The 19,625-nt window shown below is 34.2% G+C and overlaps 2 protein-coding genes across 4 annotated transcripts; one reads left to right on the top strand and one right to left on the bottom strand.

Annotated features, from left to right (window-relative positions):
• The first annotated feature begins 1,816 nt into the window (after nt 1–1,816).
• LOC132627534 (uncharacterized) lies at nt 1,817–6,762 on the top strand. Of its 3 annotated transcripts, none has more exons than XM_060342934.1 (9): nt 1,817–1,971; nt 2,140–2,239; nt 2,795–2,975; nt 4,120–4,192; nt 4,296–4,475; nt 4,843–4,940; nt 5,328–5,416; nt 5,554–5,727; nt 6,342–6,762. In XM_060342934.1, the coding sequence occupies exons 1-9, from the start codon at nt 1,929–1,931 to the stop codon at nt 6,511–6,513; spliced, it is 1,110 nt and encodes a 369-aa protein (XP_060198917.1). In that variant the 5' UTR covers nt 1,817–1,928; the 3' UTR covers nt 6,514–6,762. The 3 variants fall into 3 exon arrangements, with proteins under 3 accessions (XP_060198917.1, XP_060198932.1, XP_060198924.1); XM_060342949.1 differs by having other exon boundaries at nt 1,835–1,971; nt 2,854–2,975; XM_060342941.1 differs by having other exon boundaries at nt 1,835–1,971; nt 2,806–2,975.
• A 7,116-nt stretch (nt 6,763–13,878) lies between these two features.
• LOC132627529 (uncharacterized) lies at nt 13,879–16,240 on the bottom strand. The gene is made up of 2 exons (XM_060342927.1): nt 14,962–16,240; nt 13,879–14,645 (listed from the first exon to the last, which is right to left on the bottom strand). Exons 1-2 carry the CDS (start codon nt 15,836–15,838, stop codon nt 14,275–14,277), a joined length of 1,248 nt encoding a protein of 415 aa, XP_060198910.1. The 5' UTR covers nt 15,839–16,240; the 3' UTR covers nt 13,879–14,274.
• Between the last annotated feature and the right edge of the window lie 3,385 nt (nt 16,241–19,625).

The following is a 19,625-nucleotide window of genomic DNA, read 5'->3' as shown; positions in this document are numbered from 1 at the left end:
TTTTGATTTCAATTTATCAGTTTTATGTTTTATTGCTTTTGAGAATATGAATTAGTGTAAATGGAATCGCTTCCAATATCATATCAAAAAAACCGAATTGAAAAAACCGAAACCGAAAGAACCGAACCGAACTAGTTGGGTTCGGTATTCGATGTCCACCTTCAAAAAATCGAAATCGAAATAGCCGAACCGAAGTTTGATAAAACCGAACCGAAGAACCGAACGCCCACCCCTAGAAGTCAGGTTATAATCCACAATTTACAACCATTAGAAGTCATATTTAATCATATATATATATATATATATATATATATATATATATATTTAGCTCAAAATATCTTTAAATGTATTCCAAAACAATCCATACTCCTACGCCTCATCCTTTACTTTCTATTCGTAGATTTCATATATTTTCTTCTTCATTTTTCCCACTAACACATGAATAATACCAATAATCATAGTGATCATATATTCAGGTTATAATCCACAATTTACAACCATTAGAAGTCATATTTAAACATTCAAAACAGCCCCTACAAAATAGTGGCTTAACTTAACTTATTTCGATACAGTCTTGCGGTGTTTAGCCTTAAACAACTTTATCAACATCAATTTAAGCCAACACACGACCAAAGAGGTGTTATACATACATTAAGCAGTGCATACAACCAAGAATCGCGGCTGGATCAGTTCAACTTCACCCTCAATCACTAGACAACACCATAGGTTTGCTACTCTTGTAGTTTCTAACTTTCTTGATGGAAGATTTGGTTGTTTCCACTTGATTTGGGCTGAAATTTCGTGGGTGGAGGTTGGGAAAATATTCTAGAGGGTTGGGGAATATTTTAGAGGTGTTGGATGAAAAAAATAAGGGTAAAACCCCTTTTCTAGAGCTCTAGAGTCGATTTGGACCGACCTAGGGTCTTCGCCTCTTCGGTTACCGTAGCAGCGCGCAATGTAGCGCGCGTTTTTGCTCTGTCAGCCTAACTTTTAATGTCCAACGTTCTCTACTCCTATGTCGTATCGACGAGCAGTTTGTTGCGTTGGAAACTAGACTCGACGAACTTCATTTTAGGTTTTTGAAACACCTTAAAAGTCCTAATATATTAGGAGATATACCTCTCCAAAGTTGACTAAAAATCTGCCCAAAATTCTGCCAGCTTTTTCCAGATTTTCGACAAATTTATTTTCTTCGATTTGCTTGGTCCCGGAACTTTTAGACACTTGCTTAACACTTGTTAAGAGTATTCATTAACCTTATAAGAGTTCCATGACCTCTCCGAGCTTACTTTAGTTTACTTACAACGCAAACGGCGCGATTTTTTTTCGAGGTGTAACACTTTTATTTTTAGTTTATCCAAAAAAATGAAATATTTTTATATTTGGAAATAATTTAACTTAAAATTTCTCCTTTTACCCTTAATAGTTTCATTTACAATAACACAAATATTTAAGTCTTTTTTTAGACCACAAATTTTAAGAATCTTTATTTTTTTCTTAAATTTAGTGTCTAATCAGATTATATCGCATAAATCGAGACGGGGGGAGTACTTAGGGCTCGTTTAGCCATGAATTTTTTTTACTTTTTCCCGAAAAACATTTGCACTTTATTTGAAAATCAACGTTTGTTCATGAATTTGGAAAATACCAAAAAAATAACTTATTTTTACTTTTTTTCACTTTCAATACATTGAAATAACCAAATATTTTTTTGCAAAAATTATAATCCAACACAACTCCAAAATACCAAATAAAATGAAAAATATTTGATTTTTCATGGCCAAACGCCTACTTAGTTTTTGGGTTGCAATTAAAGCAGAGGACTGTCTTTTTCCCAAAGATGGATATGGATAAATAACAGCTGCTACTTCTCTAATTGCTAACATCAATTTGCCCAATATTTTATTCCAAAGTTGGAAGAAAATATCATGACAAGTGTTGCTGCCAAAGTTGCAGTCATCGGTAGTGGAAGTAAGCCCACCCCCCCCTCCCCCGCCCCCCACCCACGCCATCCACAAACCCAAAAAAGATTTACTAAAAAGTGATCAAAAGGGGTTTTTTATTTTCAGTTTAAGGAGCTAATTGTGAATATTTGACTTAAAACTGATTTTAAAAAAAGGGCTCTTTTTCTTTTTTCAGTTTCAGGAGCTGTTTGTGCGTCCACTTTGGCCAAGAATGGAATTTCAGTTACCCTTTTTGAATCTGCAAGAGGCCCAGGTGGCCGTATGTCACAAAGAAGGTGCTCTACTATTTTTTTTTAATGAAAAAATGAATCTTTTTATTCATTTAAGTAAATGGGGTTTCATAAAAATTGAATCTTTTTTTGAATTTAAGTAATGGGGTCTCATAAAAATTGAATCTTTTTGTGAATTTAAGTAATGGGGTTTCTTAAAAGTTGAATCTTTTTTTTTTGTGAATTTAAGTAATGGGGTTTCTTAAAAGTTGAATCTTTTTTTTTATGAATTTAAGTAATGGGTTTCTTAAAAATTAAATCTTTTTATTCATTTAAGTAATGGAGTTTGTTACTCCATTACTTAAATGAATAAAAAGATTCATTTAAGTAATGTAGTTTGTTAACAAACGAGCTCGTCGCACGGGCTTGTCTAGTGCGGGTTTCCTCTTTGGTGTGGTTTCGAAGCTATTGCACAGGAGTTAGGTTTACCTGTGCGCACCCAAAAGGTAGCGATTGCGGTTCCATGTCATAAAAAAAAAAAGTAATGGAGTTTGTTAAAAGTTGAATCTTTTTTTATGAATTTAAGTTATGGGGTTTCTTAAAAATTGAATCTTTAATTAGAGAAATGACAGAAGATGGGAAAGAGCTACATTTCGATCATGGGGCTCCATATTTTTCAGCTAGCAATACTGATGTGCTGAGACTTATTTGTGAGTGGCAATCAAAGGGACTTGTTGCTGAGTGGAAAGAAAAATTTGCTACTTTTGATTGTACTTCCAAGCAATTTCTTGATATTGAAGAGGTAGTTTTATTTTATCTTCTTTGTATGTTCTGGAATGGTTTTGAATGCTGACTGCTTTCATTTTTTAATACATTCAAGATTATTTCTTTATAGCTCATGTTTTGAATGCTTTCTTTTACTTTATTACTATTTTTTCGAAATGAGTTTGAATGGTTGGTAGATTGTGTTCACATTGTTAATATTTTAAGGAGAAAAAGATAGAAGATTTGTACACGTTCTTGTTGACTATACATGTGGATTGCTATACATTTATTCAATTTATTCACAAGGAAAGGTTTTCTGTTCAACAAAGGCTGGTATTCTTACTTTCTCAAATTTTGATTTTATGAGACCTTTGATTGTATCTTATAATAAAAGCTCTTTGATAAACATTTTGTAGATGATTCGATTTTAATATATTACTTAGAATCTTCGTGTGCACTTGTTGCCTGTCTTATTCGGCTAAGGCTGGCAAATCCAACTATTTTTTTGTTAAAAGGAGATCTCAAATCAAGGGCTATCGACCTGACAATGCTCCGTTACTTTTATGCACATGTCATAACTAAGGGATTAGTAAAGGTGTCTGGAGTTTATCTTGGGAAGTTCTGAATAAATGACCATGTATAAGATTATTGAGATAAAGAACATTGTTATGCATGGAATATAGTCACTAAAAGTTGTGTGTGGTATTGAGTTCCCAGTTCCCACGAGTCTTCCTATTATGTGGTTTATTTTTTAGAGCTTATGTCCCAAAGGATTCTTATGCCTTGCTCACAGGGGCAGAGTTAGAGTATTACTTACGAGTCCGGACTTTTGCTTAGACCCAATATTTGTATTAAAAAATCTATTAAATAGGCATAATATTAATTGCGTACCCATTAACTAAGACGAGTTATGAGTTCGGTGGCAGTTCAGTCGTAATCTTCAAATCCTGGCTCCGCGGGTCAGGCTTAAGTGCTTGCATTTCATACATGGTTTTGAGAGAACAGCTTAAGTACAATATCGGAAAATGATAAACGCAAATGTGTTTCCTTTGATGGAAAGTTTGCACTTTACTTGCCATAGAAATTTAATAATAGCACATAGCTATAGGGACTCGGGGTCAAATGCATATAACAATAAGGTTTTACTGGTACTTCTTTCTCTTACTCTTATTTTAATTCAGGAAGGTTTAGACAAGAAATACGTCGGTGTTCCAGGAATGAATTCAATTTGTAAATCATTATGCCAGGAGCCTGGTATGTGACTGATATCTCTAAATTTCATCCTTCGAATCTTTTTTCACTAAGACGAACTACTATTACCTATCATGTTTACTTTTTTTTTTTTTGAATTATGTAGGTGTTCAAAGTAGGTTTGGAGTAGGCATTGGGAAGTTGGAGTGGTTGGATAATGAAGATTCATGGTCATTGATGGGTTTAAATGGTGAAAGTCTTGGTTACTTTAAGGGAGTGGTGACATCAGATAAAAGTACATTTTCACAGAGGTTCACTCATGTAACAGGAAAACCTGTACCTATTGGTAAGACATATCTCTAAGTTTTTTTGGTTGGTTAATAATTTCATTGGGTTGACTTAATGTTTTGATTACAGTTGCATTTTTTTTTTAAGATCCACATAATAAGAAATATACTTCCTCTGTCCCAATTTATGTCATGGGTGTTTGACTGGACACGGAGTTTAAGATGAAATTAAAATTTTGAAACTTGCGGTCCAAAAGAAATCATCTAATTATGGGTAAAATGGGTATTTTAAAGTTAAATTGTTACTAAATATAGAAAGGTATCATTCATGTCTAATTTTTTTCCAATAAAGATATGTAATCTGACCTTCCTTGAATCAAGACATGTTAGCAAGGTTATCTATTAGATTTTGCTCCTTTTATGTAGACATGGGAAAATTCCCAGAAATACCGTTGAAGCTGACGGAAATTCCTGCTAGTCCATGCTTTGCTCTCATGTTGGCTTTTGAAGAGCCTTTGACAGAGGTAAAATGTGCTCTATAACCATGGATTTCATTTTGGTGAATGTCAAAAAATCTTTTAGTTTACATATGTCATCAGTTACATTTTCCAATTTTCAGTGCTACCCCCCCCCCCCCACCCGCCCCGCGCGCGCTCATTTCTGTTTAGATTCAGCTATACTTCCAAAGTGTTTTCCTAGATTATATGTAAATGCTTTTGGGAAAATATTTTTCCGCTTACTTATCAAACACTAGAAAATAAGTAAGAAAACCACTTAATTTCCAAGAAAACATTTTCCTTCACGCCAAACACACCCTTAGCCTCAACTAGTTGAATTGATACTATTGACAAGAATTTGTCTTCCTGGCTTATTTCCTGATAGAATATGTCTCTCTTTCTATCATATTTGAGATACCAATAAGAGGCTTCTCATTCAAGAGCTCAAAAGTTTTGCATCGGGCATTCTGTGACAGCAGCAAACCAGGGCGTTCACGCAATAGGTATATAAGTTTATGTTGTTAATGAGCAGATCAATATTCTAAGCTGACAACAATAAAGAAAAAAACTTGAACATCATATTTCCACCCATATTATCGCTGTATTTAATCATGTTGTTCTTTTCTTTTCCCCGATGAAGTGAATGCTGGGTGTTGCACTCCACGCCGGAGTATGCTCAGGATGTTATTGCCCAGACAGGACTTCAGAAGCCTTCCAGTGCAACACTAGCAAAAGTAGCTGAAGAACTATTTCAAGAATTCCAAAGCACACAGCTCAGTCTACCTCATGCATTTTTTAAGAAAGCTCATCGATGGTTGGTATCTGACATATACAAATTCTCATTTCAGTTTCAGATTTAGTTAGCTGCATGCATTCCTTCATCTGAAACAGACGAAATCCGTCTTCCAAAATTACCAGATACGACATTTCTTGTAGAGATATACCCAACGACCTAATACCGAATTATGTCATTCTTTTGGGACTGATTAAAAAGGAAAAAGTGTCACATAAATGAGGACGGAGGGAATAACAATTTAACTTCCAACTTCTCATTTTACTCATAGAAATGATTTATAGCCACAGAAATTTCTATGGCTTATTTTAGACTACAAGTTTTGAAAGTTTTCCCTTTTCACTTAAATTTTGTGCCCAGTCAAACACTTCAGATAAATCGGGACAGAGGGAGTAATAATCTATCAGCTGAAATTACGTCTTGGAATCTTTTAAGGCATGAAATAAATCTCTGTTGGTGGCTTGAAGTACTTACAACATGTATTCCTAGAAAATGCTGAATTGCATTATCAACTTTCCGCCCTCTCAAAGAAAATAGTTAGAATGAATTATAACAACACCTTCCTTTCTTTTTGCTCCTTGCTGTACTTATATTTCGCGTCATAGTTATATCGCTGTTGCATGTGAATTTCTCAGGGGCAGTGCATTCCCAGCAACAAGCATAGCAGGAGAAGATAAATGCCTTTGGGACGCGAAGAAAAGGCTGGCAATATGTGGAGACTTTTGTGTTAGTCCAAATGTTGAAGGGGCTATCATTAGTGGCTTGGCTGCTGCTGCAAAATGTTCTGAAGTGCTTTGTCGCTTATAGAATGACATATTATGTGTATCATCAAATAGACATTTTACTCGTTTCGTCATACTTGACTGAGAATATGAAATTGCAATAAATTTTACCTTTATTTAAAAAAAAGTATATGAAATTGCAATAGAGACCATAAACAAACTTTGTCATTCTACTATATTGTGGCAGTAGAGTCACATTGACCTATCAGTCCTAGCTTTGGGCCAATGATTCTGCATGAAAACTCATGTTCTACATCTCTGTTTTATCTGACCATTTTTTTTTTCTGTATTATTGGCTAAACTTAACTGAGCAATCTGTCTGTGACACTGTATTTTTGGAGTCTAAATACGAAAATTTGCAACTCGATTTGGACTAAACGTGCCATTCGACTTTCTAAGAGTATGAAATCTGTACAATGTTTGTATCTGACACTCACATAGTGATATTCTGCTTTTGGCCTAGGCTCGCAAGGCTTTAAAATGTGTCACTTAGGTTTTTCTGAGAAAAGGACATAAATGGTCCCTTAACTATGAGAGTAGGTTCAAAATAGTCCCTTAACTATGCACTTAACGGTTTTGGTCCTTTAAGTTTGCCACAAGTTAACAAAAATGGTCCCTCAACTATGAGGGTTGGTTAAAAATAGTCCCTTAAGTATGCACTTAACAGTTTTGGTCCTTTAAGTTCGCCAAATGTTAACACGTTTAGTCTTCGACAAAATATTCATCGAACTCTGTTTGTTAGATTTGACGAGAACTATGAAAAAATTAGCGAGAACTCACATTTGGGTGTACGCATTACTAAAGAAAAGGCCAAATACCTCAGGATAAAATCGACGGACATCAGTCGGTTATAGGAAAAAACAGAGGAAAAACCTACAGACTTGATAATGTCAGAAAATAGTGTCTCGGAACACAAAGACCGACGGACTCTGTCGATTAAAACCGACGGACTCCATCGGCTAAGTAAAATACACTAGACTCATTTTTACTGAAAACCCGAAAATAAATTCTTTCATCATAGTGATTCTTTTTAAAAAAAAAATAGTTTCTGCGTATTTTCCTTGAAAATAACCGACGGACGTTCGTTGGTTTTCGTAAAAAATAATAAAAGCTAAAAAAAATTAAAAAATAGTGTCCCTCGATTTTATCCATCGGTTTCCGTCCATCGTTTTTTTCGCTTGTTTTTAGTAGTGATAATTTTTGTAGCTTCTGCTATTTCTAATTTATTTCTAAGGTCTAGTGTATTTTACTTAGCTGATAGACTACCTCGGTTTTAATCGACAGAGTTCGTCGGTCTTTGTATTTCGAGACACTATTTTCTGACATTATCAAGTCTGTAGGTTTTTCCTCTGTTTTTTCCTATAACCGATTGATGTCCGTCGGTTTTATCCTGAGGTATTTGACCTTTTCTTTAGTAATGTGAACACCCAAATGTGAGTTCTCGCTAATTTTTTCATAGTTCTCGTCAAATCTAATAAACAGAGTTCGATGAATATTTTATCGGAGACTAAAAGTGTTAACATTTGGCGAACTTAAAAGACCAAAACTGTTAAGTGCATACTTAAGGGACTATTTTTAATCAACCCTCATAGTTGAGGGACCATTTTTGGTAACTTATGACAAACTTAAAGGACCAAAACCGTTAAGTGCATAGTTAAGGGACTATTTTGAACCTACTCTCATAGTTAAGGGACCATTTATGTCCTTTTCTCGTGGTTTTCTTATATATCCGCATCATCTCGCCCCCTGTGCTTTTGTCATTGTGCACATAAACCCTCTTAGGGACTTATTATCTAGTTGATATTTGCAACATTATTGCCTAAGGTTGCATGTTGAGTGGCTCGAATACATCTGTAACAGTCCAGTCCAGTCCAGTCCACTAGTGATATTGTCTCATTTAGGGACTCTAAGCAGGCTGATATTGTATGATTGAGGCCCAACCCAAGTCTTGGATCAGTGGCTCATTATATGAAGCATTGGACTCTTTTAGTTACAATCAGTTAGGCTTTAGCTAGTGCCGAAAGATTGGTAGTACATTCAGCATATCCACTTGCACTTTTAACAGGTAGAATTTCGCAATGGAAAATTAGATACTAATATAATTGAGGATTGGCACATCATAACAGCTTATTCAGTTTTTTTTTTTACAAGAAATCTGAATCATAGGAATAATAGCTTTTTCTATTGTTAACATCATAGTAAGATTAAACAAGTTTGACAGAGGTGTTTAGTTGGAAGATTATACGGAAACAAACAACTACTTGACAAGACCAGTCCAGTTTTTGACAAGATTTTAGGCCACTTCAAAAAGCTAGTCCAAAATTCTGATAACTAAACTAGTGCAAAAGCTCAATTTACTTTTTGGAAAGAACTAATGTTCATGTACAACTTTTGGCAGTGATAGACAGTTTAAGAATAGCAGGTGTGACTACATTTGTTTCATTCAATTCGACTAGTTAATTATATATATGTCGACTAATTGTAAAATACATATCTAATTTTGGATAGTCTTGGATTTCCTTAACGTGTGTTAATAGTCCATGAAAAATAAAAGAGGGATAACAGTAGGCGCATAAATGCTAGAACAAAAGCTCACAAGCGATTTCAATATTTGAAATTTATAACAAATAATTATAATTTAAATTAATATATAATAATAATTGAGTTTATCGTCAATTTTATATATATATATATTTGCATGTGAACTGCATTTAAAAGAGAATCAGAGAGCAGAAAACCGACAGTTCCTTTTAATATATAGATAAAAAGACGCAAGATATGATAACGAGCATACTGATATCGAAAGAGCCAAAGACAGTTCACAGTGTAGTACTGTAGTCATAATAAAAATATAATAGGAAAAAACAAAAGAAGCAGATTGATATAATCAAGGCAGGCTGGAGCTGGGCTGGCTGTCTAGCTGAGACTTTGAACTGCACAAACTTTAATTTTTGCATGTGTCCCACACATTCTGAACCCTTTTATATTTTGTATTTCTTGCTTTTGCAAATGTTTAAACTGTAATGCACCACAAAAATGTTTAAATTGTAAGTACCTTTTTCTTTTTTTTTTTTTTACTATGCCAATTCATGGAATGCCTTGCTTTCTTATCCAATCGTTCCTAATCATCATTAATATTTAGTCGCTAGCTAAATTTCTTTATAATATATGGTATGGAAAGATTCTATTCTTTGAGCCGAGGGTCTTTCGGAAATCACCTCTCTGCCCCACAAAGGCAAAAGTAAAATCTGCGTACATTCTACCCTTTCCAGATCCACTTATGATATCATGCTGGATATGTTGTCGTTGTTGTTGGTATGAGAAAGAATCGTCTAATTTATTTATATCAACTTGTAACAATTTCCTTCATTAACAATTGCAGCGTGAATAATCTTTACATTCCAAATTTCTCATCCAGTAAGTGAATCAGTTGATCCCTTAATCAGTTTCTGTCAGTTAAACAGAAAAATGAGGATAAAATAATACTGCCTCCATCTCAAATCATTTGTCATTTTTTTTTTGTTTTGTTTTACACACCCTTTAAGAAATATTAATTAGGAGGGGTATTTGACTAACTTTATCCTTATTTATGATAAGTTATAATCTCTAACCATTAAAAGTTTACCTATTATTGTGTGTCATCTTTGTTAATGATAAAATTTTACTAAGGGCAAAATGGGAGAAAAGATAATTAATTGTGCCTTAAACTTCTAAAATGACAAATGATTTAAGACAATTATTTTTAGTAACCACGACAAATAATTTGAGACGGAGGAAATAATCTTTTATAAAGTATGGGAATTTTTCCTTTCCCTTTTTGTGCCATAACAGAAAGAACTCCATTGCCATTTGTACCTGAAATATATTAGACATGTGAGGAGGGGCTTGGTTGCAGCACAATTATTCATGACCGACCCCTCTGTCTGAAATGCAGTGAGGGAAGGTGAAAAAGTGAGCAGACCAATGGTCATAGCCAAGCAACTTGTCATTTTGAAATCACAAATTGAGTGTTTGGTACTTGAAATTACTTTGTGTTGATTACAATATTCTCACAATTTTTAGAACAGCAAATTAAACTGGTTACTTATAGGTGTAGTGTAGAATGAGCGTTGTCTTCTTTGCATGATCATGAACAATGAGTGTGTTGTCTTCTTGATCTAATTTTAAGTAGAGTTAGATTGAAGATTTACTTTTTTTTTTTTTTTTGGATGATTTTAAGAGTCAGACCAATCCTGATTCTTGATTTATTCAATATTGACACTCTATAATTACAGACACGGATTCAGGATTTAAAGTTTATGAATTCTTACAACGAATTCAAGTTAATATACAATAATAACTAAATTAATTATAGTCAAATATGTAATAGATTTCTAACTATATGTATAGGATTTGTGCAAAATTTACTGAATTCCATTGAACATGTATAGTGTACTCTAGCTCCACCTTTGCATAACGATATATGTTGTTTACGCTCTATAATTCTACCCTTGTTATGTACGTATTTCTTTCTCTAGCAATATGATGTACATTTTCTTCTTCCTTTCCTTCTTTTTTAAAATTATCATTTTTAATTATTTTTTTGGTGAGCGATACTTATATTAGGGCTGATTAAATCCGAATTTATATCGGAAAGTTCTAAAAATAGGGTGTAAAACGTTCCCGATGAAGACGAGTCCATACCAAGGAATCGAATCGGGACCTTTAATCTGAATTTGAAATTAAATTCTGAGTTCATACCAAGCCCGAGTAAATTTGAATTTGAATTCACACAATAAAAATCTTATATTGGGAATAAAGTGCTCTTTAATAAAACGAGTCCCTACACTCAGAATTGGCATGCACTTAATTGTTTGTACACAAACGACACGCAGTTATTTCTCAATTGGAAAAATAAATGGTCCAAAACACCATTTATTTCACACTTGCAAGTACGTCCCAAGACATATATACAGTGATCATTCATCACAATGGACTGTATATAACAGACAGACACCACATGATAAAACATCAATCCTGCAAATGAAGAAACTCTGATGTAATGAACCGGATTTTATTCGGTACTACGGATCACGAAAATCTTTATACCAACCACAGCAATATTAGTAATCTTTCTTTCACAGTTTCCCATCTTCCACCATTAAAAGAAACTCAATAATTCATGATGCACGGGCAATTAATTAATTAGCACTCCATTCATCCATACATTGGGGTCGTTTGTTTGCTGGTTAGAGTTATACGGCGATAAATTATGCAGGATTTAGTAATTTATATAGTATTAGTTACTCACCTATTAGTTATTCTATATTTTGCCCCTGATAACTTAACACTTTACTTGGTGTGTTAAATTTTATCTAAAAAGCTATTCCCTTAGTCCCAAAAAAATTGTCTTACTTTCCTTATTAGTTTGTCCAAAAAAGATTGATACAGTTTTATATTTAGAAACTATTTAACGTTATGAGATGATTTACATCCACACAAATATCTAAGACTTGTTTTGTACAACACATTTCAAATGTCTTCCTTTATTTCTTAAATTCCGTGTTAAGTCAAACTAAGATAATCTTTTTGGGACAGAGAGAGACCAAATAGTATAATAGTAGCTTTGCTAATTTAGTACACTCTTCCCTTTTCAGACCCCACTTATGAGATTAAATTGGATATGCTTGTTGTTGTTGTTCCTAACCAACAACCAAACGACCCCTTAAGTTTCATGAGAATTATGACCGTCTCATCGATATGTTTACTATCTTTCATTAGCGCATTTTGAATATTGTAATACAGCATGCCATATCATTTTTATATAGAAGTGTCATCAAAGATCAAATAAAAATGTTGAGATTCAAACTCAGTACAGTCAAACCTCTTTATAGCAGTATCGTTGGGTTTAAATTTTTTTGACTGTTATAGAGAATTGTTGTTATAGACCTATAACAACATTGACATTTAAATAATATTTCGTTGTTCTAAACAAAAATGATGCATAAATTCTAATTTTTCATTTTTAATTGTCAAATTCTATGTTTAATCACATTTGTATAATGAAGGAAAATCTTTTTTCATCATAAATAGTGTATTAAAGGATCAAATATTTGATCAAAATCTCTACACTTATTATTGGTAATCATAGATATTATATTTTTATAAAGATGGTTAATTACTATATTACCAAATAAAAAAAAAATTGTTATATGGGCTAATTTTACAAAGGATGAACTGTTACAAAGTTAGTTGTTGCTGTTATAGGTAAAATGTTGTTTTAGAGAAGTAAAATATAACATAAAAATCGATTTCGAAAAAACTTAACTGCTATACAGAGATGCTGTTATATGCAGATATCGTTATAGAGAGATGTTGTTATATGCGGATGTCGTTATAGAAATATATTGTTATATGCGGATGTCGTTATAGAGAGATCTCCTACTTTATCCTTTGCTAATAGGCGCCTATAAAGGAACGTAAGCTAGGTAAATTAAAATGGATGAAGTAACAGTAGAGTAGCATCAAAAGGATGTACCTAGTAATTAATTAATTCAGCAGCTATTAGGTAATTTCTTCTCATTTGTCTGACTGTCCAAATTTTTGTGAACAAAATATTACCCGATACTAATAAATAGCAAGTATTTCTTGAATTAATCAAGATACGTGTAAGTTGGCCCGATTATAACGGACAAAGAAAGGTGCCAAAACTAATGCATGGCCACCTGCTCGACGCAGAAATGCTACAGTACTAAAAGCAGAAGCAACACGTGCTTTCCCAGTAGTTGCAAACAGAATCACACAAAACTCACAAGCCAACATCATCATTATGAAAAGAATCTAAACACTTTTCTAAAAGCTGAATCACACATTCCCTAATTAAATAAGATAATTTGACTAAACTCAGTCTAATTAAATAAATATTAGGATTTTATCATATAACATTTAATAGAGATAAATTTAAAAAAATATAATTAATTTTTTTTTAATTTAATAAGTGGACACTCTTTTTTATCCGGAAGAAATAATAGATTAAATAGCTTGCAGGGTAAAGCAAACACAAAAAGCAACTTTAATTCAACGATTCAATACACAAAAATCTAACATCAATAGCTCTCACCCTCATCATTAGTTAGCTAAACAAAAAAAGGAAGAAAATCATCCATGTAAACAAGAGTTAATTAACTCCCTGCATAGTTACATAAATCTTCTAAGCCTTGTAGAATGAAAAAAAATGAAGCTCTAAATTTTAGAGATTGAAATTGTTCTTCAAAGGTTAGGATTAGATTAGCTTTTACTTCAACTTCAACTTTATAAATTTCAAATAAAATGAAAAATATTTTATTATGGCCAAACCCCTACTAAGAAAAGAAACTTTTCTAAAAGCTGAATCACAGAATAGATTCCATAGTTTTCAGGTAAAGCAAAAGCATAGAAAGGATCTTTAATTCAACGATACAATATACGTAAGAATTGAAAAATTCTACTCCGTACAACATTAGCTTTCACTATCAAAGTTAGTTAGCTAAACAAAAAAGGAAGAAAATTGTCCATGCAAACAAGAGTTAATTCCCTGCATATTTACATAAATCTTCTAAGCCTTGTAATCCCACGAGTGGAGTCAAGGGTGGTAGAGTGTGCGGAGATCTTATCCCTACCTTGAGAAGTAGAGAGGTTGTTTCTGACAGACACTCGGCTCAAGAAAAAGCATAATAAAATCTTCTAAGCCTCGTAGAATCGAACAAAAGAAGGGCTCTACTGTTCTTGAAAGCTGAGGAATTAGATTACCATTGTAGCTTATACTTCATTATTTGATCCGATCAGTTCTCGTCTTGCTGCTACTATGATTTCTCTTGTTAATAACATTATAATTACCACCACCATCTTTTTTCTGCTGTGAGGAAGAAGAAGAAGAAGAAGAAAACAGAGGAAATCCAAATACACCAGATTTTGAAGAACCTCTAAGAGAACTGTATACTGGAACATTAAGAACTGGAGTAACACGAACATTAGCTGAATATGACCTTTCTACCCCTCCTCCTCCATGTTTATACCTTGGCCCACCATTGAAGCTGCTTGGACTACTTGAACATCTTCCTAAGTTGTGAAAAACAATCTTCCCTGAAGAATTCATTCGAGGACTATCGTCAATTGAAAGTCCGCGTACAATACTGGTACCTGTAGACAGTAGCAGATTCAGGATTTTCACTAAGACAAAATTACGTTGTGTCTACGGGGAGAAAATATTTACGCCACTAGCTCCCGGTTTACCCCATGTTTGTATATAAACACCTTTTATACACTATTATATACTTTTATACAAGGTTGATACATTATGTGTAATGCTTTTCCCAAGGTATAATGTTGTATAACACTATTGTATATTGGGCTAAGTGGCGTAATAATTTGGTGAAAACGTCTAATCTTGCATTAAGGGGATTCAAAATCTCTACATGTATATAAAAAATAAAAAATTATCATAAGGTAAAATTACCTGTAGAATCAGGTGGTTGTCCCAATCTTGTAGGGATAGGATTTTCCGACGATAAAGCTCTATGTTTCACTAATCGAATTCTAGGAGGATTAGTATTAATGTTTTGAGTGTTATGGCTAAGTGAACTTGGTTTATCGGAATCAAGTGAAAGTCTAGGAAGATCATCGTGTTCGTGGCCTGATGAGGAAGATGATGAAAGTGATAATCTGGAACTAGTAATTGATATCGACTCGTTATCATAGTCCTTATTGAGTAACGGAAGGTTAATAGAGGAGTCATCAATGGAAGAATAATTGGAGGATTTTGAGCTGCGATTGAGGAAATTTTTCAGAGATTTATGTGTGCTGTTTGTGCTACTGTTTTTTTGACCTTCGACCACACGGTTAAGAGCCTTGCGTTCTGCCAACTGAGCTAGACAATTTTTTTGAGCTTCTAGCATGTCGTTGGGCAATTTCTTCAAGCCTAGAAGCTCTCTCCACCTACTAGAACATCTAGGAGCTTTGGGAGAGAACTCCGTACGAGAAATCTCATTTCTCATACGGAGTTTTGGCGTCTCTGGCGATCTAACACCGGCTGAGGTAGAGGTTGCTACCTCTGCCGGACGGATCGCCGGGAGCTGCAGAGGCATGAGTTTTCCGTCAGAGAAAAGCTCATCTGCAGGCAACATATTCACTGGATCTTCGAGTCGAAACTCGAAATCTGTCATTTCGTTTAGGGTAACTTCTGGATCTAGTAATACTTCCGGCTTATCTGAAGGAGTTGTTTTTTCATTGGAGATTCGAGGACTTAACCAGCTGTAGGAGTTGTATTTGGTTGGAGAACAATCGGGAAAATTCTCAGGTGACATACTTATGTTGTTTATGCAAGCTGAAGCCATAGACTCAAGTTCATACAAATCTAATTGGTTTAGTGAGAAAAAGGAAACAAACTTGGAATAAAATCAAATATGCAGTTGAAAGAAGAAATTAATGTAAGGTATTGTTTATAAAAAAATGAAAGCTGGGAATCCCAAACAGCTTCATTTATATGGAGTTGCAGAGAGAGAGAGAGAGAGAGAGAGAGGAGATGAGGGATAGCTAGGGTTTAGAGTGGGGGTTGTGATAATATGGTGGAGTTTGGTTGAAGCTAAGCATAGCATAGCAAGTGTAGTGAAGTGAGTATGGTGTGGCGCCTAGTATTAGCAGTGTTGAAAATAGTGATTTTGCCTAGTATTAGCAGTGTTGAAAAGAGTGATTTTCTTTAATAACCTGCATTAATATTAGTACTTAGAAATTTGTTACTTAGTTGGATTAATTTAATTTGCTTTTACACCCATATATCATACTCGTTCCCAGGGGCGCAGCCAAGCGGATGCAATACATATACTCCCTCTATTTTAATTTATGTGAACCTATTTCTTTTTTAGTCTGTCTAAAAAAGAATGATTTATTTTCATATTTGAAATCAATTTATCTATATGTAATGATTTATAGCCACACAAATATATGTGCCTCATTTTATACCATAAGTTCAGAAGTCTTCTCTTTTTTCCTAAACTTTGTGCCCAGTCAAATGACTTCACATAAATTTAAACAAAGGGAGTATTGTTGGGTGTGTGAACAAAGTACCACACTGGTAGCTAAAAAGAAAAAGGAGCTACTTATAAGGAGTTAGATACTCCTAATGATGTGAGGCCTTTTGGGAAAAACCGTGCAGGCTTGGCCCAAAGCGGACAATATCACATCATGTTCAGAGTATCTTTGGACCATTTAGCCTAACAACTGGTATTAGAGTCAATGGTTTGGCAGGACGAATACGAAAATGGCGGAGTGTGGCGTGGGGCCAGGCTTAGTGCCTTTGCCCGCCTATCGGCAGGTTTACAACCTTTACCCGTAGCTTTGAAGACGCATACACAACCTTTGGGCTTCAGTGACCGTAAATACTCTGACGATGTGGGTGGCACATTGAAACGTTGAATCTCTGACCCGTAATGAGTCATGTGGATCGGTTTACCCCGTAGCCTTGAAGACGCATACACAACCTTTGGGCTTCGGTGACCGTAAAAACTCTGACGATGTGGGTGGCACATTGACACGTTGAATCTCCTTTGGGCTTCGGTGACCGTAAAAACTCTGACAATGTGGGTGGCACATTGACACGTTGAATCTCTGACCCGTAATGAATCATGTGGAACTTAGTTCTAGGGGGAGATTGTTGGGTGAGCGATTGGTAGCTGAAAAGAAAAAAAGAGCTACTTATAAGGAATTGGATACTCCTAATGATGTGAGACTTTTTGAAAAAAATCGTGCGGGCTTGACCCAAAGCGGATAATATCACATCATGTTTAGAGTATTTTTGGACCGTTTAGCCCAACAAGTATAATGTTAAAATTATATTTTATGTATATATAGTAGATATTGAATTTTCTTAACTTCGTATGCTTATTTTATTGTATTTTGAACCCCTTAAGTAAGAATTTTCCGCCAGTGCTCGTCCAATTGAGCTATTATAATCAAATATTGAAAAGTCTTTTCGAAGTGACAGAAGGAGAGAAGGCGTGCCAGCTAACATAACAATTTGTCGAAAGAACTTAGCAAGTTAGGCGGTTGCACACTGGCTTTCTCTGATAAAGACTTTGCATTTTTAAGCTCCGTACAACTTATACAAGGTGCAGACACATGGTACATGGTTGCCGTCAACTCATAGCGTGAAGTGTTGAGTTAAGTTCCAAAACAAACGCAACCCTTATGTTTAGTAGTCCTTATTGAAGTATTCTTCTATTGGATAGAATATTTCAAGAAAATAAAGCTAGAACAGAATGCGTGGTAGTCCAATTCTACGTAGTTCTGTAATCTACCTGATGAAGTGCTTCTAACGAACCGAATCGAAAGAAAGAAAGAATTCTCTTTGAAGGCTATTGGTGTTCTGGATAAAGTTCGTTAAAGGGAGATAATTTCAAAGAAAGATGCTTGAAAGCAAGTAGAGATTAACATTTTTTTTTTTTATGTATATATAATAAATGTTGAATCTCCTTAGCTTCTTCGTATGCTTACTTCATTATATTTTGAATCCACTTAATTAAAATTTTAAGTCCGCCACTGCTCGTTCGAATAAGTCATTGTAATCAAATATTGAAAAATCTTTTCGAAGTGATAGAAGGAGAGAAAGTGTGCTAACTAACATAACAATTAGTTGAAAGATGTTAGCTAGCTATTGGGGTGCACAATGACTTTTTCTGATAAATACTTTGAATTCCGTCCAACTTATACAAGGTGCAAACATCTCTCACTACAATAAAAATTATATTTGGCAATAATTTTTTTTTATTGTCATAGATTGATTATTGTTACAAAAAGTACTTTTGATAATAAAAAAATATATTTTGTTGCATGAACTTTTCCCAACGGCTATTATTGCAACAACGAGCAACAATTTTTTTTTGTTGCCAAAAGTACTTTTTGCAACAATAATTAATACTATGACAACAAAATTAAATTCTTTGGCAACAAAAAAATTATTTTCCAATAATAAAACTAAGTTATTATCAAATATAAAAAAATTTGTTGTGATTTCTATATTTTTTTGTAATGTCATGGTGCATGATCGTCGTTAGCTCATAGCGTAAGGTGTTGAGTTAAGTTTCACGACAAACGCAACTCTTATGTTTAGTTGTCATTATTGAAGTACTCTTCTACTAGGTAGAATGTTAAAAAAAAAAAAAACCAGAATAAAAGGTGTGACAGTCCATTTCTACACAGTTCTGTATTCTACCAGATAAATTGCTTTCCAACGAATCGGACCAATAGAAAGAAAGGAATATTTTTTCAAGGCTATCGATGCTGTTCATGGAGTCGGCTAAAGGGAGATAATTCCGAAGAAAGACGCTTGACAGCAACTAGATATTTTTTTTTCCTATTCAAAACACAAGAAAAAAGGGATAGGGTAGAGCTCGATAGAGGGTCCGAAAGTATGACAAGGTCATGTCCTTGTTAAGATTAAGATAATAAAAGAGTTTCAAATCTCTATGCATGCATCTCCTTACAGGTGATGCATATAAGTTTCCACCAGAATGATTGAGAAAGTTTCAACCAATTTGAACCATTTACAATAGTAATAATGTAAAGGTTGTGAGTCAGGGAGGCCATGACATATGCTTATTAGTGTCACATATCTACTACATGAACAACCCAATTATGCCTTACATGTCGCTTCCTTATTAAAAAATTCATTCTGAATGTTGAAACTTGAGACTTTTGACCAGGTGGATCTGAGTCATCCCACAAAAATATGGATAATAGCATCAACGGTACAGTGGGGTCTAGCTAGTGCATTGAGCAAATAGGGAGTTGCCATGTGGATACTTAGTCAAACAAAGGTATGTCACTTGAATTCTTCTTTCTTTTTTGGGAGATAGGGAAAATCCAAAAAAGAAAGGAGAAATAGCCTTAATTAGAGGAGGATGGTTCTTGGAAGCACCCGAATGTAAATGTAGAATATAAAAGGACAGGTGGGTGCTGCCACTATTGCTTTGGTTTTAATAAGTTTAAATCAACGTGCTGTGGAATAATTTTACCGCCATCCAAGATTTTTCTTCAAATACCAAGGTAAAACCCGCATCTTATTCTGATGTCTTGAAATCTTGTTTGTCATAAATATTATTTTAATATCCACAAATATTAAACATT

Source organism: Lycium barbarum, chromosome 1 (assembly GCF_019175385.1).
Source record: "Lycium barbarum isolate Lr01 chromosome 1, ASM1917538v2, whole genome shotgun sequence".
NCBI classification, from domain to species: Eukaryota; Viridiplantae; Streptophyta; class Magnoliopsida; order Solanales; family Solanaceae; genus Lycium; species Lycium barbarum.
The sequence above is the reverse complement of the archived record's forward strand: the minus strand, read 5'-3'. Positions and strand labels throughout refer to the sequence as shown.